Source organism: Eublepharis macularius, chromosome 14, assembly GCF_028583425.1.
Source record: "Eublepharis macularius isolate TG4126 chromosome 14, MPM_Emac_v1.0, whole genome shotgun sequence".
In the NCBI taxonomy this organism is placed as follows: domain Eukaryota; kingdom Metazoa; phylum Chordata; class Lepidosauria; order Squamata; family Eublepharidae; genus Eublepharis; species Eublepharis macularius.
This window is the reverse complement of record NC_072803.1, coordinates 56,278,794-56,299,836: the sequence shown is the minus strand read 5'-3', so window position 1 is coordinate 56,299,836 and position 21,043 is coordinate 56,278,794. Positions and strand designations below refer to the sequence as shown.

The 21,043-nt window shown below is 44.8% G+C and overlaps 1 protein-coding gene across 1 annotated transcript in view; it reads left to right on the top strand.

Annotated features, from left to right (window-relative positions):
• COL27A1 (collagen type XXVII alpha 1 chain) overlaps positions 1-21,043 on the top strand; it is a 342,023-nt gene that overhangs the window by 26,764 nt on the left and 294,216 nt on the right. Inside the window, exon 3 of the mRNA XM_054997267.1 lies at positions 5,271-6,763. Coding sequence (XP_054853242.1) covers positions 5,271-6,763 — 1,493 coding nt within the window. The remainder of the gene's footprint in view (positions 1-5,270; positions 6,764-21,043) is intronic.

Genomic DNA, 21,043 nt, shown 5'->3' with positions numbered 1-21,043 from the left:
CTGACTTTGAATAAAAAAGAACAAATATTTAGCTCTCTGTTGGCACTGAAATTTTTTAATGTGGAGTTATTTTCTCTGATATTGGTCACTCCCAGTGGAGCCAGAGAAATTGGTAAAACGTTTGCCATTAGCGACTTGAAGCCGATGCTCAGGTGACACACAAAAGTGTACATGAGGCCCATAGAGCATTCTCTAGCCATGGTCCCATAAATAAATAAATAGTGTAGTGTAGCTTAGTGTTGCTTAGTGTAGTTTAGTGTAGCTTAGTATAGTATAGTGTTGTGTTTAAGGTGTGTAAAGTTATTTTATCTACTTTCTGACTTGTCCGGGAGCCAGGATCTTATTCAGTGATTTTTGCCACGGGAGTAAGGGTCTTTGCAGGGGTCATTTTTTGACGAATGAACAGCTGGGCTGGTGGTACTACCCATGCAGATAGATCCACACAGTGAGGGATGAAAGAACTTAGGATCATAGGTTGAGGCTAACCATATAAAAGCATTCCAGTTGGTCCTGGGGTTGCCAGGTCCCCTTAACCTCCTGGTAGGGGTGAGGGACTGCACATATGTGCTCCCTACATGTGGAAGTGGAAGTGGGGCCCCTATTTTGGCCCCTATGAAGTGTGGAAGCACGTCCGCACTGCTGGAAGTGATGTCATCGTGTGTGTGCCCACTGACACTGGCCCGGGAGGCTTCTTGCCCTCTTGGCCTGCCCCCCCCCCGCAGGCCAGGTGAGTGGCAGCAGGGGGCAGAGGATGGGAGCGGGGCATTAGGCCTGAGGCTTAGGCCTGATTCCATAGTGTTGTCATAGCAACATGGGAACTGCTTTCTGCTGTTTTGTTTTGGTAATATCAAAAAATAGAGGTGGATCCTTGTCACTTGGCTGAGGAGGGATGGGCCAAGGCAAATGACTGGTGGAAACACTATAGGGCTCATATTTTTCAAATAAGAGGTCCGTGGCTGAGGGAACTCCAGCCAGGCTCCTAAGAAACCCCTTAGTTTTCGGCTTTGTAAGAGTGTCTCTAGACAAGATATCTTACATGGGGAAGCTCAAATGAAATATCTTACACTTGTTCTCCCATTGTGGATAAACATGCATTGCTAGGGAGACAGTACACTTGAATATAAGACCACACAGAAAGTAAGTCACTTGGGCGTCCCCATGTAAAATATCTTGTGTAGAGAAACTCTGTCTGTCAGTTCTGACAGAAAGAAGAGATTCCCTGACAGAAAATGTGACTTCCATGCCAAATTGGAACCAACTCCCGTTCTGTTTAGAAGGTATTCCTTTGACTCAAACTGGCATCTTGCTTTGAAAACCTTCTTAAAAGGTTTTGAGTCATGTGGAAACAGTAAATCAGTGTTGAAATATAAAAAAAAATCTCAGGGGCCATTAGATAGAATAAGATCTCTGTTTATTCCTGTAAAGTCTCCTATTGCCTTTGGTAGAGTTTTCCTTGCAAAGGCAGCCAGTAAATTATTAAGGGTTTAGGGGGAAGTCCCCCCCCCCCACATGACATACAAAAATTAGGCCTGCATACCCTCCAATTGTTCCTGTTTACCAGAGGCAGTTCCTACTTGGGTCCTGGGATGCTGCACAGGAGAAAGCTGGGCACTGGAAAAATATTGTTCCTTTTTGCAGAGAAATTGGTGGAAGCTGATTTTTAAAAAATTGCTAGTGAGAGCATACATACATTTCCATCCCCTCCCCAAGATGGATCTCGATTCTAGTAAACATGAATGTTACTGTATGTTCTGGTTTCTCTTCTGTTATACCTCTTCCCATCACCACCTATTCAGAGAGTTTTTGTTTTAGAAGCCAGTTCAAGGCAGGTTGTTTCAGAGTAATTGAGCAGCAAGCAGTCTTCAGCAATGTGTAATAATGTTTGGGCTGAGTGTCTCAGGCGATGATCGATCTTTGGTTTGAAAAAGAGGATGCCACAAAATCCTATGAGGGTCCTCATTTTTCTCTCTGCAAAATGTTGGGAAGGGTTGGGTTGTGAGGTAGTTGGAACAGCATGGTGTCTGGATTGCATGTGGCTTGACATTTGAAAGATCATATAGGTCAGACCCTCAGCGGCCTGGATTGGGTGGAGGATGCTGATTTGGGTAGTACCCACATGAGCCTGTCCTTCAAATGTTACTAGAGTAGTGTGGGATATAGCCCATGAGGAAATGTGAAGCATGTTGGTCAAAATCTGTGACGCTGGGATTAATGCCTGATCTAGGTATACAGAAGAATGTGGTGAGAGAAAGGGCTCTGCCACTTCGTATCACAAGTATGTGGGGTGATCACATTCTTAATGCTCTCCATCTCAAACCTCCATACAAGTTAAAATTTAGCATATCGAGGTTAGTGCCTCACCCTTCACATACTGTGCTAGTTTTCTACTCTGAGGGAATTAGTAATTAAGGGGAATTTTGAATTTACAATCTGAAGAGACACGTTCCATTCCGCCATCTCAGACCAGCCACCTCAATGCTACCTCATTCTGTTGCATATGTAGACCAGGCCTTATTCAGAAAAGTCTAACTATGGCTTGAAACGGACCCTTCTTCAACAATCTGTGCTATGCAACCCTATTACTCTGAAGCTTAGCAGGAATGTAAATGTTTATAGCGTTAAAACCTAAACCTAAAACTACCAGATGCTGGGGATATAATGAGGTATGGACATCATTATCATAGGACCTACGGCCCTGGAATATGTTTCTGGCTGCTGTCTGTAGACAAGTGACTGAGCTGGTGGACTTTGGGTATGATCCAGCACAGTTGCTGTTATGCGCTTTTTGATTCTACTCAAGTCGGCAAATAAAGTTCTAAGGGAGGAGAAGTTTTCAAGCGGAGGCTCATTTTGTCTAGGAGTAAGCCCAAATATTAATAAATCATGTATGCAGTAGCCATCTCTCATATCCTCCTCAGCATAGAGGTAATGGAGTGAATATTTCTATGCTCCTTCCACTTGACCCTGAAATGTATCTGCAGTTTGCTGTAGAGTCTGTATTTTTCCTGGAAAGAACACCAACTGCAAACACCAACTTCCTCCTCTGAGGTCAGGGTGCTGATGCGGAGGGGGACAACATCCAACTCGTTCGATTGCCTTTCAGGAGTTTAAAATTCAAATGGATAGGATTTGCCAACACTGAGGAATGATGCTGTTCTTTCTCTGCTTCTCCTGGCCTGAGGAAAAGATGAGCATCAGTGTGCCTGCAGCTGGCGCCTCTTCCAGCCTGTGCTTGTAGATAGCTTCGCCAGCTCCAGAAATATGGAGGACTGGCTGGAATAAAAGCGAAACCATCCTGGATAATGTCCAGTCTGTCAATAGCAGTTAGCTACAACGGCCAAAAATAAAACCTCAATCTTGAAAGGGTGCAGCAGCTGTATACCTCTGAGCAGCTGTGCCTGGGTGATAATCTCCATCATGTTGTGCTTGCGGCCTTTCCAGGGACGTTTATCTGGATGCTATTAAAGACACAGTAGTGTTTGTCTAAATGGACCTTTGGTCTGGTTCAGCAAGGCAATTCTTGTCTTCCGCTGTTTCGGGTGGGCATGTAGCGGGTTTACGCATGGAGAATGGGTGGGTATTCAGATGTGCTGCATGTTAATGCACTTTGTTCACATGAATTAAATATTTATTTTATTATTTTACTGCATTTATATTCTGCCTTTGTCCCCAACGGGGGCTCAAAGTGGCTTACGTCATTTTCCTTTTCTCCATTTTTTTCTCACAACAAACCCTGCAAGGTAGGTTAGGCTGAGAGGGTGCTTCCATGGTAGAGAGGGGAATGGAACCTGGTTCACCTACATCCTAACACTACACCGCACTGGCTAGTGGTCTCTCATTTGAACACATGAAATCCCCTGATACTGAATAAGACCATTGGTCTATCTAGTCCAGTATTGTGTACTCTGACTGGCTGGGGTTCTCTAAGACCTGAGATCTTCCCTACCGTTGCTTCTGAAGATCTTTTTTAACTGGAGATGCCAAGGATCTTTTGCGTGCAAAGCATGTGCTCTCCCGCGAAGATGCATCCACCATAAACCCCGGGCAGTGCTTGTCCAGGATCTGAATATGGGACTGTTCACGCCATAGGCAAGAATTGCACCTGAATACTGAAAAGCCTGTAGTGATGATGCAGGAAGGAGGCCTGAATAAATATTTGGATATTGTTGGGTAAAGAAGGAAATGATGACTGCAGTGCAGGCAGTGTTTTGTAGCAGTTAGTATGTTACAGTAGGAACTGGAATATCCAGGTTCAAATGCCTACGCTGCCATAAAGCTTGATGGGTGTCCATGTGTCAGTCACTGTCTCTCAGCCTGACCTGCCACATATGGTGGTTGTGAGGATGAAATGGGGAAGGGAGAACCATGTATGCTACCCTGAATTCCTTGGAGGAATGGCAGAATAAATCATAGATTGTATAGGATTTGACCCATTCTGGTCTGCCCTAGTGATTGAACAATTTATTTATTTATTTGATTTGATTTCTGTTCTGCTCTCCCTGCAAGCAGGCTCAGAATGGATCATAACATTTAAAAATATACAATAAATATAACGTAAAATAGTAAAGACTCGAGTAGCACCTTTAAGACTAACCAACTTTGGCCGTTTTCACACATCTTACCAGCTCTGATACGTCATGCAAAGCTCCTGCGAGAACAGCGTCTTCCTGGCGTGATTTCGCGCGAGAACCAGGAAATCGCGCCAGGAAGATGCTGTCCTTGCGGGAGCTTTGCACAACGTACCGGGTCTGTAAGACATGTGAAAACGGCCTTTATTGTAGCAGAAGCTTTCAAGAACCACAGTTGTCTTCATCAGAACAGTGGCTCTTGAAAGCTTATGCTACAATAAAGTTGGTTAGTCTTAAAGGTGCTACTGGACTCTACTATTTTGCGACTACAGACTAACATGGCTAAATCCTCTGAATAAATATAACGTGTGTGTATGTGTGGTGCCCTCAAGTCAGAGTTGACTTATGGCAACCCCTAGTGGGGTTTTCATGGCAAGAAACTATCAGAGGCAGTTTGCCATTGCCTGCCTCTGCAACCCTGGTCTTTGTTGGAGGTCTCCGATCCAATTACTAACCAAGGCCAACCCTACTTAGCTTCTGAGATCTGACGAGATCAGGCTCACCTGAGCTATCCAAGTCAGGGCAATAAATATAATAAAAAATAAAATTTTGCAGTAATATAAACATTCATAACATAAATTATAAAACAGCAAGCTCTCTAAACTGCCTGACTGACCACATTTTTCTTCTATCTGCTTTCAGATGTGGACATTCTTCAGAGATTGGGCCTGGTGGGGCCAAGGCCATTGGGTGCAGGGTCATCTTCACGCCCTATTCCTCAGGGAGTCATCCCATTCAAGTCAGGGGTCATCTTCACTCAAAGAGCACGTATTGAAGTGCCTGTCGGCACGATTATTCCAGCCTCCTTTGGCACGGACTTGGCTCTAGTGCTGAGCTTGTGCTCCCATCGAGTCAACAGTGCTTTTTTGTTCACCATCAAGAACAAAAAGAAGAAACTACAGCTAGGTGTGCAGTTCATCCCGGGGAAAATCATAGTTTATGTAGGCCACAAGCACTCCGTATATTTTGATTACAGTGTTCATGATGGTCAATGGCACAATCTGGCCATTGACATCCGAGGCCAGGTGGTCACTCTGTTTACCTCTTGTGGGAAGCAAAGAGTACATGCAGATTTGCATCTTAAAAAAGACGAGACGTTGGACCCGGAAGGGTCTTTCCTTTTAGGCAAGCTCAATCAGCACTCAGTACAGTTTGAAGGTGCCCTTTGCCAGTTTGATATTTATCCTTCCGCCAAGGCAGCTCATAATTACTGTAAGTACCTGAAAAAACAATGCAGGCAAGCGGATACTTACCGGCCGATTCTTCCACCTCTTGTCCCGCTTCTGCCCAAGGACTCAAGAACTTCTGAAAGGACTCCACCACAATCAGAACTTCTCCTTCTGGGCTTGAAGAATCTGACCACTGTGATTCCCTCATTATCACTCTTCAAGAACACCACTCCTCAGAGGAACAGGAGATTGGTTGCAGCATCCACCACCATTGTACCATCTAAACCCCCAACCCTGCCTCCAACCACCAAAGTTGCGAAGAGCCTTGCGGCCTCATCTCCCGTCCTGCCAAACACTGAAGTTCAGCTGCCTGCCCAAACTCTCCATCGGACTACCACAGTAGGCCTTCAGGTTTCCACAGTAGCTCGCCGGACTACCACTGTAGCCCTCAGAGCATCCCCTTCCAGTGCAAACTCGGAGAAACCTCGTTTGTCCACCACCAAAAATGTTCCTTCTGCCTTCATCAGCTCAACCACAAGTTCCACTGCAGTTATCGACAGGAAGGAGTTGGAGAAAAAGACCAAAAAGATGATAAACCAAAGCCAAACAATCAAGCCTTTTCAAACAGCTAGCACTGCAAAGCCAGTGATGAAGAAGGCTGAAAACTCATCCAGGAATCTCCTTCCAGTGACCATAAAACACAAAATGGAGAATGCAACCAAAGGTCCTATACCAAAGAAATTATTATCTCTGCCAGCACTGAAAAAACCAGATTCTACCATAATTTCTGTTCCTTATATCAAGCCAACACTTGGAACTTATCCTGTCATCAGAACAAATGTGCAAAGCATCCCCTTATCAACGCTGGCTCCCACAATCGCGTATCAGCTGTTTGATCCCATTGGGCCTACTCTCTTCCCATTTGTTATGGGGCTTCCAGGACCGAAAGGCGACCGAGGTCCTCCGGTAAGTCAATGATCTCTTCATAATTTTGGAAATGTATATGATCACTTCCACAGATGTGTTGCTACTTGTCCCTTCGTCATTTCCATCTTCCAAATGATGGAAGTGATGGGCTATCCTACATGAACAACAGATTGTGTGATAAAACTGTGGCTGGAATATTGGAAAAGAAATATCAGCTCATAGAAAATGAATGTTATCAGGCAGAAAGGCAGGGGTCATTTCATAGAAAAAGAGCTGGAGGAACTCATTAGCACAACTCATCAGCACAACTCATTAGCATATGCCATGCCCCTTGCCATCACCAGAAGTGTGTCATTATCATGACTGATTTGCATATGCCACACCCCCTGACATCACCTATCCTGGCTGTTTTGGACCCAATCCTGGCGATTCAGGGCTGAAATTGGACCCAAAATGGCAGAAAGGGGCTGAAAATGGTCAAAAAAGGGCCCAAAATGGTCAGGATTGGACCGCTGCTGAGTAGGAGAGTGATCCACCACCAGATCCAGGTGATTTCAGCCCCAATCCAGGCTGAAACAGGCCCCAAATGGCTGAGTCAGGTGGGTGGGGCCACCTGACATGTGACCTCTTTGGGGAACTGCTGGAACTGTGTTCCTGCGCATTCCCCCTTGAAATGAGCCCTGGAGAAAGGTATGAGACGAAGCTGGACCCTTCCCCCCTGACATCTACAGCTGGACGACATGAAGGCCACTCCTTCCTCTACATGTGCTGGTGAAAAGTGCATGCTGTCCACCCTAACGATGGCCAAATGAACATGTTGTGCCTCTGGATTACCATGCAGAGGTTTAGAGCCCAACTTGTGCATAGGCAGTTAGAGATATTGCAGTCAGTTCTTTAAAAAAAAATCCTAGAACTGACCATGCAGTCTGTGAGTTCACATGTGGGTTTCAGATATTAAGTCTCTCTATGGATGTTAAGGCTGGGCAGGTGTGCCAAACAGGAGGAGTGAGTAAGTGCTTACTGCACATAGAAGAGTGGGCTGTTTTGTGTCATCATTGTGTACCCGAGCTATTTCATACGGGGAACATTCAAATGTGCATTTCCTCATCTCCAGCTGCAGTTTGAGGTTGGAAGGGCCAGGGCCAGTTTAGCTACTTGACCTGCTGTTCATGTAGCCCTTTTGACATCAGTGTTATGTATTTATGTATTTTGTTCTGTATTTTGTATTTGTGTACTGTGTTATGTAATTCTGTATAGCGTTATGTGTTTTGAAGCTTTAGTCTTTTGATAACAAGTTGAGCTGCAGAATGTAATGGTAAAGTTCCTTATATTTGTATTACATCCACAGCCAGCTGCTATGCAGCTGGTTGACCCCAAAATGATGGTAGTAATTATATTAAATATCTGTTCAGGTTACAGAGCAAGCACAGAATAGCAAACAGTCAATATTCAAGTTATCTTTTTTATCTGGTTATCCTCAGAAGAACTCTCTGCCATATGTACAGATTACCCAAATTTCACAAAAGGGGAAGTAAACGACGGTTCAACGCTACTGTTCCAACTGGTTAATAGATTTCAAAACTTATTTGTTCCCTGTATTCCAGCCAGCTATGAAATGAATTTACAGCTGTGGCAGTAAATCTTGAAAATTTGGAGAATTTCCTTGTGTAAATTTGATATTTGCTCCACATTTTTATTTTGGCTCTCTGTCCAACTCAGAGCTCTTTCTCTCTCATGCCTTTGAAGGATCTGAGTGTTTCCTTGGATCAGTATCAACACTAACTACAGTGAGAAGTAAAGACAATCGTGTAATTGCTATAAGGAATGCTTGTAGTCCAGAATATGGCAAATGGGCCGCGGGTCACTGGGCAGGGCACCGATTTGCATGCAGAAGTTTCCAAGTTTAGCCCCTTCATCATCTCCCTTTAAAAAGGGGTCTTGAATAGCAGAGTAGACAGTGTTGAGCTAGGTAGACGAATAGTTTGACTTGGTAGCTTCATGTGTCCATAGGGATTCCTCCTGGTAAGGGCGGAGGATCTCCCGCTCCCAGCCTCTGCCCCCTGCCACTGCTTACCCAGCCAGCAGGGGGAAAAGACACGAGGAACAGGCCCAGGAGGCAAAGAACCTCCCGAGCAAGCATGAAACGGGTGTGCTCCTGGCAGGCGTGACGTCGCTTCCTCAAGTGATGCCGTCGGGCCTGGCAGCGGGCACACTTCTGCGCTTTGCAGGGGTCAATTTTGGCCCCCAATGGGCTGAATTGGCCCTGCGCAAAGCGTAGGAACAAACCCACTGCCGGCATGATGATGTCACTTCCTAGAGTTGATGTCATTGCATCAGTGCTGGGAACCCGCACCCCGGGATTTAACCTCCAAGTAAGTGCTAGGACTCCCCTCCCACCAGGAGAGTATAAGGACATGGCGACCCTATATGTTCTTGTAACCCTAACCGTATATGTTGTTCATTGAACTCTTACATCTGGGAATAGCAGAGGCATGGGTGGTGGCTGGGAACTTGCAATCTTCCTCCCTCACCGCGTATAGAGAGCATGTTATGGAGAATATACTTTCTAGCTTTCTATGGGCAACAGCATTTTTCATAGGAAGTGGGCAATCTCCTGCCTTCTCAAATGGAATACCCCGGGAAGCATTTTGCTGTGTGACCTACTGTTTATTTAGACTGGAGTCCCCGGTGTGGTGCCCATGGGCACCATGGTGCCCGTGGACACCTTTCCTGGTGCCCACCATGTGTTTTTAGAAAGTATGTGAGGCCAGGTGGAGTTCTTGTCCAACAGGGCTTCTGATTGGCCATTTGAGATCTGATTGGCTGTGCAGATTGAAACTGCATTGTTTCAATAGCAGCTGCCACCACAGTGTTGCTTTTATTCTCACTTTCTTCTTCCCAGTGTCGCTTTTAAATTATCCCTCCTCTCCCCTCTACTTGGGCTTCTTCTGTGTGGTGGGCTCCACCTTCTACAGAAGCCAGCCACCCTATGTCTGAATTCCAAAGGTGCCCAAAGGCTCAAAAAAGTTGGGGACCCCTGATGTAGACCCAGACTATTGCAGTTCCTTTGAGGAGGGAAAAGTACAAAACGGTGCCAAGAAGGTATGGAAGTGAATTTACAGACCCTTTCCAGTAGATCGCTCATAGTTCCCTGGCGAACGTATTGGACAATGCCAATGACATCCTTCACCTGTTGATACTTTTTAATGTCTTGTTTCATTGCAAAAATTGTTCCCTGCTGTTTTCTAATGCCCTTCAAAATTTTCATCAGAGGTTGTGCACTCCGTCTGCTTAGTAGGGGCATATATTTCAAGAAATGAGATAAAGGTCTCTCATAGGGTTACCAGGTCTGGGTTGGGAAATTCCTGGAGATTTGGGGGGTGAAGCCTTGAGAAGGCAGGATTTGGGAGGGGAGAGTCTTCAGTGGGGTATGATGCCATAGAATCCACCCTCCAAAGCAGCCATTTCCTCCAGGGGAACTGACCTCTGTTGCCTGGAGATCAGTTGTAATTCCGGGAGATCTCCAGCCACCACTTAGTCTCTCATGTGTCAGCAAGGTTAGCCCTGTCCCTTCCTATTTTAATACCATAGCTCGGCAGTGAAAGCAATAGTCAACTAATAGCCAGTGAAAGCAATAGTCAAGGCTCTTCTGTTTGGAAAGGCTCTTGTCCAGGCCAGTTTATTATGTTCTGTCATGTTTATGTTATACTCCAGTGCACACTGGGCTACTGGTCCCCATTGAATGTAGTTAGTTCACCTATCTCTTAAATCTGTCCTGTAAATGGTTAATCTTCCTTTTGCCAAAGAGCAATCCCAAAGGTCACTGCGCCTTCCCACTGCAGTTATTTCATCTTCCACAGAAATGCATTCCATGTTTTCTGTTTTGGGGCTTAGCGAAATGAATCATGCTTCTGTTTCACCGTCTGACAACTTATAAAATCCTCCTTAAAACAACTGAGTTCTGGGGGAGTTTCATGGCACCCCCAACTGTATTTCAGCAGCATGAGTCCAAGACTTTCCCTTGTTGTCTGTTGCCATGCCAGTACTGAGATTCCATCAAGGAGAGGCTACAGTGTCATCGGGATGGAATCAGTCCAGTCACAGGCTGCAGTCAAACCTGTCTCCCCCTCCACCCCAAAGGAAGATAATCCTATCTCTATAGGTGGGGAAGCCTAGTGGAGGAGGGGAGAACCACAGACACTGCCCTGAGCTCCATGGAGGGAAGACGGGATTTTAAAAAGCAATAATAGATTCTTAAGAGTGTAGATAAATGGCCGGTGTGTGGGTAGACAGGGCAGAATAACGTTGACGGCGCTGGGATGGTTTTGGGGGTTGGTCTCCTCAGAAAGTTCTCAAGGGCCCATCTCTCCTGGGAGAATTCCCTGTCACTCACTGCTCCTGGAAGTGCCATCTCCCAGTCCTTGCCTCTACTGCTGCCTGGCCTCCTGTGCGCCTGCTGCAGCCCGTACACCCACCCACTCTGGCATGGGTATGGGCCCTCTTCCTGGTCTTCTCGACCTTCCTTATCTGCTGTCAACAGGGACAAGAGCGGGTGGATACGTGTGTGCTCAGCTGCCACTGCCGGCCAGTTTCCCTCCTGAGTCCAGCTCCTCCTCATCACACATAGGTGTCAAAGTTGTACTCCACGCACTGGCTCAGTTGTCCTGCACTTGGCAGCAGCCACCACTTGCTAGAGTGGAGTTTACCGATGGGGCATGTGTCAGAGCCTTGCAAGAGGGGAGAGGTGGCTGGCGCTCTCCAAATAGGAGTTGTAACAGTGCAAGGGGAGCAAGAGAAGTGATTCTATTTTATATATTTACTAGAATGTAGTAAATATATAAAGGCACTATTGTAACTTGTTACCAGTAATCACAGTCGAATACTTGGTAGGATAAAACACGATGTATAGATAAGTAGAATGCTGATGTAAGCAGACTAAACGACTTTTTCTCTTTCTTCTACTTTTCTTTTCCAACTCCCCCTTCCCTATTTCTACTTTTATGGAAAAATCAATACTATATATATAAAAGAGAAGTAATTTTTCTAGAAAGAGTGGGCGTATAGCCTATGGGGGCTAGCAGTTGAGATGAGTTTGCTTCTTGCAAATCTGAGATCGCTGCTTGCGAAGGGAAATCGGGAGAACTGCAAGTACAAAAATCTGGTTTTGAAAGCTGTAGGGAAAGGGAGTAGGAGGGAGAGGATTTGATGTTGTGAATTGGTTTAAAACTTTCTGCATGCCATGCGGGTGAGCTGTTGATAATGGACAGGTACTGGTCAGTATCAAGCCTCCCCTATTTTTTCTCATGAACTATGGCAGAAGAATTTAATTCTCCCCAATCCCAAGAACTAGTAGATTATTTATTTCAATGTGTAGTCGAGTATCTCTCCTGGAGAGATGGTTTGTGCATGCAGGCATATTGATTTCTCATCACTTGTTTGGTCAGTCAGTTACTTTGTTATTTGTGACACTGGTCATTACTATTATTTATCAAATATCAGGGTTGCAAGTGTAGTCATACATAACATTGTAATGCCTTTATAACTGAAGTACCACTCATAAACCACCAAACTGTTAAGTGTGACCAATGCTTCACAATACAAGGTAAGTTTTACACAGAATAGTCCATTATAGTCATGAATTGTATGGAATTGATACTAATACATTTAAATTGATTGATATTTATTGCTTTGCATTTAAAAGAAGCGGATGAAGAAGCAGTGCGAAACGGGATGTTTTAAACACTAGTGCACCTGTTGCTGACCCTCCAGGAACACCACTTCTCGTTGGCTGGGACTACAGGGAAGGATAAAAATAATTGGTGGGCTATAATGGACTATTCTGTGTAAAACTTACCTTGTATTATGAAACATTGGTCACACTTAACAGTTTGGTGGTTTATGAATGGTACTTCAGTTATAAAGTCATTACTATGTATGTATGACAACACTTGCAACCCTGATATTTGATAAATGTTATTATTGATTATTTATTAATGATTTGGCTGTATAGTCTTGGACTATACAGCCTAGGTAATTGTTGTATATTGGAGAGGAGGCCATTCCCCTTCTTTGGTTTCTTGATACATTACTATTATTAACAATTTTAATTATATAATAATAATAATATCATACCAAGATGGATTATACAGTGTGAGTGAAAATAAAGTAAAATCAACAGCTTGCACATTTGCTGAGCAAACTACAATAATGAACAACAATTAGGACATTCAGTGAAAGAGAAACAATAGGGTATGGTAGGAGAAAATTTAAAAAGCAAGCGTAAAGCTGAGCACAGAGATGAAATCTTTCTGAAACAAAGCATATCTAATTGTACATGGTATGTTTAGCAATGTGGTCCTTAGAAGGTGCATGTCTACATCAGCAGACAGTACTAAGCAGACAGTACTCAACAGAGTAGCATATAGTCCCTATTACTACCAATGCTTCTCTCTGAGCTACTTCTTATGACACAGCCCTATAATCAGTAGAAAGTCCTCCTGAATTTATTTATTTATTTATTGCATTTCTAGACTGCCCTCCCCATCAGACGGGTTCAGGGTGGTGTAACAGCATACAATTTGTAACATAGTTTAAAAACAATAAAAACATTATAAATAAACATTAAAACTATTCCATATTATTATTCCAAAACTGAATAATTCTGTTTTGCATCGTTTGTGGAAAGCCAGGAGAGTGGGATCTTTCGTGACCTCCTCAGGCAAGCCATTCCATAACATGAGGGCTGTTAAAGAGAAAGCACATCTGTAGGTGGCTGTTGATTTTGCCCAGCTGTAGGGTGGTATCTGCAGAAGGTCCTGCCCAGATGTGTGAAGCTGCCTTGGTGGAACATAGACGGAGAGGTGGTCACATAGATATGAGGTGTCGAGGCCATGAAGGGCTTTCAGTGTGATAGTGATGACCTTAAATTGAGCCTGGTAATTGATGGGAAACCAATGGAGTGACTGCAGAATGGGAGTGATATGCATGCGCCATCTAGCTCCTGAGAGTAAACGAGCATATGCAAATAAGACATACACGATCTTGCTGGGGCCAAGTCCACATCTTAAAAATGTTGTAAGCATGCGTTGAAGTTTCCATAAAGTTTGGATGTGTGAATATGTGTAATTTAATTACTGAAATTTTCCAAGCTATGGTTTCATAGGCTTCAAGTACTCTTATTTACCATGGAGAGTCTTTATTTTCTAGTTCTTCTCTCAGGGGAATCCCTGTCACTATTTTTGCCATTTGTAGATTCTTTGCTTAAATTTTTTTAGTGGAAGTTGCTAGCATTGTCATTCTTCAGAGCTCATTTCCCTCCCTCAGCTTGTAGTAGTTAAATCTCTAAGGTGCGTGTGCAGCTTGATTTTGGTGTGCATGGGCATAAACGCATGCTTATGAACACAAAGCCCTTACAAAATAGAAAAGAGGCCAGTAGCACCTTTAAGACTAACCAACTTTACTGTAGCATAAGCTTTCGAGAATCACAGTTCTCTTCGTCAGATGCCATTTAAACTGCCCCTTTAATAAGAACCAAATGAACCAGTACACCAGTTCATGGAAGTTTGTGGAAACGAGCTTCCACAAACACTGGTTTGTGAACCATGAACCGGGCTGGTTCGTGGGTTTTTTTGGTTCGTATTTGGGTTTGTTCCCATCTCTATGCAGGACATGCTATTCCAGAGTAAATGAATGTATCTTGACAGTGAAGAACATTTAACAATGTGTGATAGCAGAAGAGGTGTGTGTATCTCACAGTAGTGAGTGATCCTTCTCATGGGAATAGATCTTTTCTGAGGATAGCCCTATTTTCATGTTGGAAATGTTAAAGGGGATACAGAATGTTAGGAAGCATGTCCAAAAACCTCTGGAGCCCTCCCCCTCCCCCCTGTTTCAGCTCACTCCTGCTTTGCCCCTGTAAATTGCTGTGACAGTGGGTGATGTTGGCACGTACCAACCTGCTGAGCCTCCTGGCATCATCTCATGACAGCAGCAATGTAGTTGCCTGAATGATTGATAAGTCATGTAACGCTGTGTAAGCGCTTCTGAATCTTTCCAAAATAATACTAGCACTAAGCATTTATATCATCCTTCCATCACTTCTGACAGGAAAAATATATTCTAATATACTTAGAATCAGGGCTTTTTTTCAGCTGGAACATGGTGGAACGGAGTTCCGGAACCTCTTGAAACTGGTCACATGTCTGGTGGCCCTGCCCCCTGATCTCCAGACAGAGGGGAGTTGAGATTGCCGTCCGCACCACCGAGAGCAATCTAAACTCCCCTCTGTCTGGATATCGGGTGTTGGGCCACCAGACATGTGACCATTTTCTCCGAGGACAACCCAATGAGTTCCACCACCTCTTTTCCCAGAAAAAAAGCCCTGCTTAGAATGCTCTTATATTTCACATGAAGGATTTCCTCTCTGCCCTTCATATTTCACATGAAGGTTCCTCTCTGCCCTCTATCGCTCATGGCTGAAGGCAATGGGGACCAGGCATATATCACAATCAGGTTGTAGAATCTTCAGGTGGAATAAATGGATCACACCACGTTATTTATTGTAATCGTGTTGGGAATTCATATGCTGACCCCCCCCCCCCAAGTGTCCTATCCCAGGCAACTTACGAGTAAAAACAATACTGTAAAGTCATAAAGACACTATGGATTCTCAATATAAAAACAAAACAAGCCATCTAAAACACGCCAGGGGCATAAAAAACAGCATAAAATGATCCCTGTGTACCCTCAAAACCCAATAAAATGGACCTCAGACCTGAAACAGAGTATATTTTGTGATATTTTGGCCTGATGTCTAAAAGACAGTATTGTAGGTGCCAGGTGACTCTCAAGGGAAAGGGCGTTCCAAGGGCTATGTTCTACTACTGAAAATGTCTTATCTTATTCCAGACTGTAGCCCTTGTGATCCTAGACATTTCACTCCATCAGTTTCACCCACCTTCTATCACGTGCCTCTTTATTTATCTTTATTTATGTTGTTTATAGTCCTCCTTTCTCACTGAGACTTGAGAGGCAGATTACATAGTGTAAGTCAATATGAACATTGACTGGGACATTCAGGAAACTACAATAGGGTAAAAATAGCAGATGTTTGAAAACAAGCAGAGATCCAATACAGAGCTGAAAAAACAATGCTGAAACAAAACATAAGCAGATTGATATGATATATTAAACAGCATGGAATAAACTAGTAGGAGTATATTTACAACAACAGACAGTACACATTAGTATCCGCCACATCAGACGGTGCTTCTCAAACTGTCAGATGTGGCGAATTGGCAATGTTTTTCCCCGTGTGCTAGGGAACAGTATATGGATCTGGAACAAGCAAAGACTGTCTATTTGACTACAGGTGTGTAGTGATCAGTTGTCTCTGCATAAGGGATTCGGCAGGGTAGGCTAAAAAAAATTATTAAAATTTATAATATTATTAGTAATTACATTCTCAGATCAGTGGGGTCGGATGGGGTCCCAAATGACAAATGGACAAGCGGGGTCCTGCAGCAAAATGTTGCATATTGTGGAGACAGTTGTCTTCACAGTTGTCCCACCACCCTTCCTTGTTACTGTTTCCCACCTAGGCACCCTCTACTGTTATTCTTGTTACCTCTCAAAGACCCTTATCTTTCCCCCCTTCCCTTTCAAAGACCATTGCTCTTTATTCCCTTGTCCCACATGCCCTTACCCAATCCTACCCTTTCCCCCTCCATCCCAAACACCCTCCCTCCTCCAAAACACTTCCCCTCCATTCCTTCCCTTTTCCTAGTGTGGTCCTGTTATGGCTCTTGCTGTCCAGGTCTCACCACAGCATTGGCTGGCTCTGGACAGCTCACCTCCCCAGGGCACGGTGCTGGGTGGCCTCAGGGTGGATCGTCTCACTTCACTGTGGTGGTCTCTGGACCTGGGGCGGCTCAACTTGTCAAGATGCTGGATGGCTCTCCTCACCGCAGTGCTGCCTGGCCTGGCCTTGGGGGCCATGTCGTGGCAGAGGTGGGAAGGAAAAGGTATGTTTTCTGCCCATGCGCAGAAAATACTTCCGCTCCAGACTTCTCTGTCTGGAGATCAGGGGGCGGGGCCACCAGCCATGTGACCATTTTCAAGAGGTTCCGGAACTCCATTCCACCGTGTTCCCGCTGAAAAAAAGCCCTGCACACAACTAATTATCTGTTATTTTTAAAAGGCACTGTGGCAGCTGGGTAGTGTCAGTTCCTGGGGGAGGAGGCGGTAGAGGGAGACCATTTTCCAAAACGAACCATCTCTGATAAGCCTAGTTTACGAGCAGATCCAGTGCTTGGCCTGCAGTTAATGAGATCAAAGTAAGATGGGCAGGCCGAGATATGAGACAGAGGATCGGGAGGCCTGATCTCATCTGAAATGCCTGCCCAATGGTGCGGGGGCAATGCCAGAACAGTTATTCAACCCAAGAGCCCTTTATTATCTGTATTCTGGGGGGAAAAAAGGCATTTGTCCAGCTGCATAAATGTTAAAAAGTTAAAATGTCTCAAGATGGTCATCTGGCTCTCCATTCTGGGCACTTTCAACAAAGCACTAAAGACAATGCGATCCCTCAGAATGAGTCACTGCAAAGGCCAAGGGAAGCCAGTCTGAACACAGTCCTCTCCTTTCCCTCCCCATTGTGCTCAGTTCATAGCTAGAAAACCGGAGAGGTCAGAGCTAAGTCGGAGCGGCTGTGTGCTTCTCTTTGCCCAAGATCCAGGGCTTGAACTTTTCTCAAATCTCCATCATGCATTTCCAAAACCCCATATAAATGAGTCATAGGCCAAGGGTCATTTTTTCTCACTGTTGCCTATTGACTCTAGCAGCCTCAGGTGCTCCTAGATTCATCAGTTTTCTGAAATCCCTAATTGCAGTAGAAGACAGGAGCTGTTTTCTCCAAGGCGAGAGGAGGTAGTGTTGCCAGGTCCCCCAGGTCCCAAAGCCGAGAATGAAGGGGTTGCGCGGGGGGGGGGGGGATGTGCGGAGGAAACGTATCATGTGCAAAGTATGCGTGTGCTCCAGAGCCTTCGTTGTCATGCTGGGAATGACATTCCTGGTGCGACAACAAAGGCTACAAAGCATGCAGGAGTGCGTTCTGGAGCCCCCATTCCTCTTCCCTGCACATCCCCCTCCTTGCCAGCCAGGTAAGGGGCGGAAGGAGCTGGGGCTGGGAGCGGGGAATCTCCTGCCCTGACCAAGGGACCTCCTTGAAGGAGGTCCAAAATGGGCCACTATTTTCAGAGCATTTGTCTTGTGTGTTTTTATGCAAGGTACCATCATGCGACCCCGCATGGTTTTCAAGGCAAGAGATGAACAGAGATGGTTTGCCGTTGCCTGCCCCTGTGTAGCGGCCCCGGACTTTCTTTGTGATCTCCCATCCAAGTACTAACCAGAACCAACCCTGCTTAGCTTCCAAGAAATGATAAGATTGGGCTAGCCATTGCTGAATTTTGACAAAAGTTTGGCCGTTTTCTTGTTCTCCCAAGAAGCGATCTAACATGGCAAATAAAAAGGCTGAGCTATAAAGCAGGACATCCCCAATTCAGATTCTTTGATGTGAATTAACTAAATGGCCTTAGGTAAGGAACTATATCTGGAATTGGGGGGTAATAATGCTGCCCTAACTTTGTTGTAATGATTACAATAAGATAACATGTATAAAAACACTTTGAATACTAAAGCACTATGTCACAGAATTTTCAGTTGTCCCTCTTTTCTTGTATTTGTCCAGTTGTCTCTAGTGGAGACATTGGGATTTTTTAAAAAAGAATATGCTTGCATTTAATAGAGTTTGTGCAGTGTCAGCCCCTCCCCAAGACTATAGAAGCAGCATCTTGACGCTTGTGCACAAGAGAAGCTCCCTTGCTTCCTAAGCCAAAATGGGACAGGGTAATGCTTGTAAGGGGTTTGTAACATGACAGCCGCTCAGCCGATGGGGATGGGGGTGATTCAACAGGTGACTGGCGGCCAGTGTTTGAATGTGACATATATTGAAGATGTTAGGGAAGGGATCCTTTTTAGCTAGCTGTTTGGATTCCTTTCCCACTCTGTGATACCAATATGATTAGGAACATGCAGGGCTTTTTTTCAGCTGGAACGCGGTGGAATGGAGTTCCGGCACCTCTTGAAAATGGTCACATGGCTGGTGGCCCCGCCCCCTGATCTCCAGACAGAGGGGAGTTTAGATTGCCCTGCGTGCCGCTCAGTGCAGAGGGCAATCTAAACTCCCCTCTGTCTGGAGATTAGGGGGCGGGGCCACCGGCCATGTGACCATTTTCGCCAAGGGTGATTTAAACTTTAAAAACTCCCCCCTTGTTCCTGCTGACCCAAAGTGACATCATTGTGTGGTCCTGAGTTCCACCACCTCTTTTCCCAGAAAAAAGCCCTGGGAACATGGAATCTGTTTTGGACATGGACAGTAGAGTTGCCAGGTTTGGGTTAGGAAATTCCTTTTTAGGAGTAGAGCCTGGAGAGGGTGGGATTTGGGGAGGGGAGGGGCTTGAATAAATTAATGAATTTATTTGCAGTCAGAGACCATTACAATGGCAATACATCCTTAACAGTCAATAAAATAATTAATTCTATCATAAAAGTGTAGAAGGACATAGAAAAATACATTTAGCATTTAAAAATCTTAGAAGACACATTAAAATGTGTTTAGTTCTCTAGGAACAGAAGTGATTCTAATATTTAAAATATTGACATTAAGGGCAAATCCACACGCCCTTGGCGCATCCCGGTGTTGCGCTAAATGTTTACTAAACACCCGGAAGTATAGCGTCTTTCTACCGCGATTCAGAAATTGCACTAGAAAGACGCTATACTTCCGGGTGTTTAGCGAACATTTAGCGCAACACCAGGACACTCTGAGGGTGTGTGGATTTGCCCTAAAATAGTTAAAATCATAAAAAGAGCAGGACAGACTATGTATAGCCATACTTCTTATTATGGAATTTAACCAACTGGAGACAGAATTTGGCTCTTTGCCTGGAGATAGTTGGATTTTCATCTATTAGGAGTTTCTTTAGGCAGGCCTTATTTGCCTCTGCAATTAGTCTGTCTAAGAGTGGGGAAATAAACTTGTCCCTACAGACTTGATGGAAAGGACAGCAAAAGAACATATGAATAAGGGATTCCACTTCACCAGTGGAACAATGGCAGCGTCTGTCCTCGTATGGGATCTTCCTATATTTCCCTTCGATGACCATTGAGGGGATAACTTCACATCGGGACAGGGTGGGAGGGGCTTTAGTGGAGTATAATTAGGCTTCTCAGTTGCCTGCCAGTGATGGGCAATCTTCTGGGGGTTTGCCCAGTTGCAGCGGGAGGTAGCAAGCCCCCTGGAGATCACCCACCATTGGCAGGCAACCTGGGAAAGCACGCACCAGGCATGCTTCCAGTGGTGCACAATGACATCTCTTCCTGAAGTGATGCTGTTGCGCTGGCCGCAGGCATGCTTCCACACTTCGCCAGGGCCAATTTGCCTTATGCATAACATGGTAGCATGCCCATGGCCAGTGTGATGATAACACTTCCCAGAACTGACATCATAATGCAAACATGAAAAGAAACGTGCAAAGTACAAGGTAAGTGCCAGGTTCTGCCCCCCCTTCCCACAGGGAGGTTATAGGAATCTGGCACTCCTAGATATAATGCCATAGAGTTCACTCTCCAAAGCAGCCATTTTTGCAAGGGGAACAGATCTCGGTCTAGAGATCAGTTGTAACTCCAGAAGATGTCCAACCACCACCTGGAGGCTGGCAACCCTAGGCAGAATAAATATTATAATAATTTGGTGGAAACCGTAATCTTGCTAAACCCACAGAGAGAAACAATGAAAAGTGTTAGAAAGAGTGCATAATTCTTTTTTTCTGGCAATACCTTCAGCTTGGAGGTTGTCGTGGCAGGATGCAGTCTGGCAGTGGCAGCTGAAGGAGTTGCTTCTATTGTGACAATAGCTTGTTCCTCCCCCCCCCCCCTTTGGATGGTGATCAAGAATTGTAATTTTTTCCCTTGAACTACACAGGCCCTTCCGGCCATGAGACAAGTTGCTTGTGGTCTATGCTTAGAGCATGTGATCATCGACTGCATGTTCTTTTATGGCATAAGTTCCCAATCTGATAACTTTGTATTTTGAACAAAGTGGTGTTGGAGTAGAGCTTTACATTGGATTGCTAAAAAGACAAATGTGGGTTCTAGACGAAATCAAACCTGAATTCTCCCTAGAAACTAGAACGACTAAACTGAGGCTGTTGTACTTTGGTCACTCCATGAGAAGACAAGACTCACTTGTAAAGCCAATAA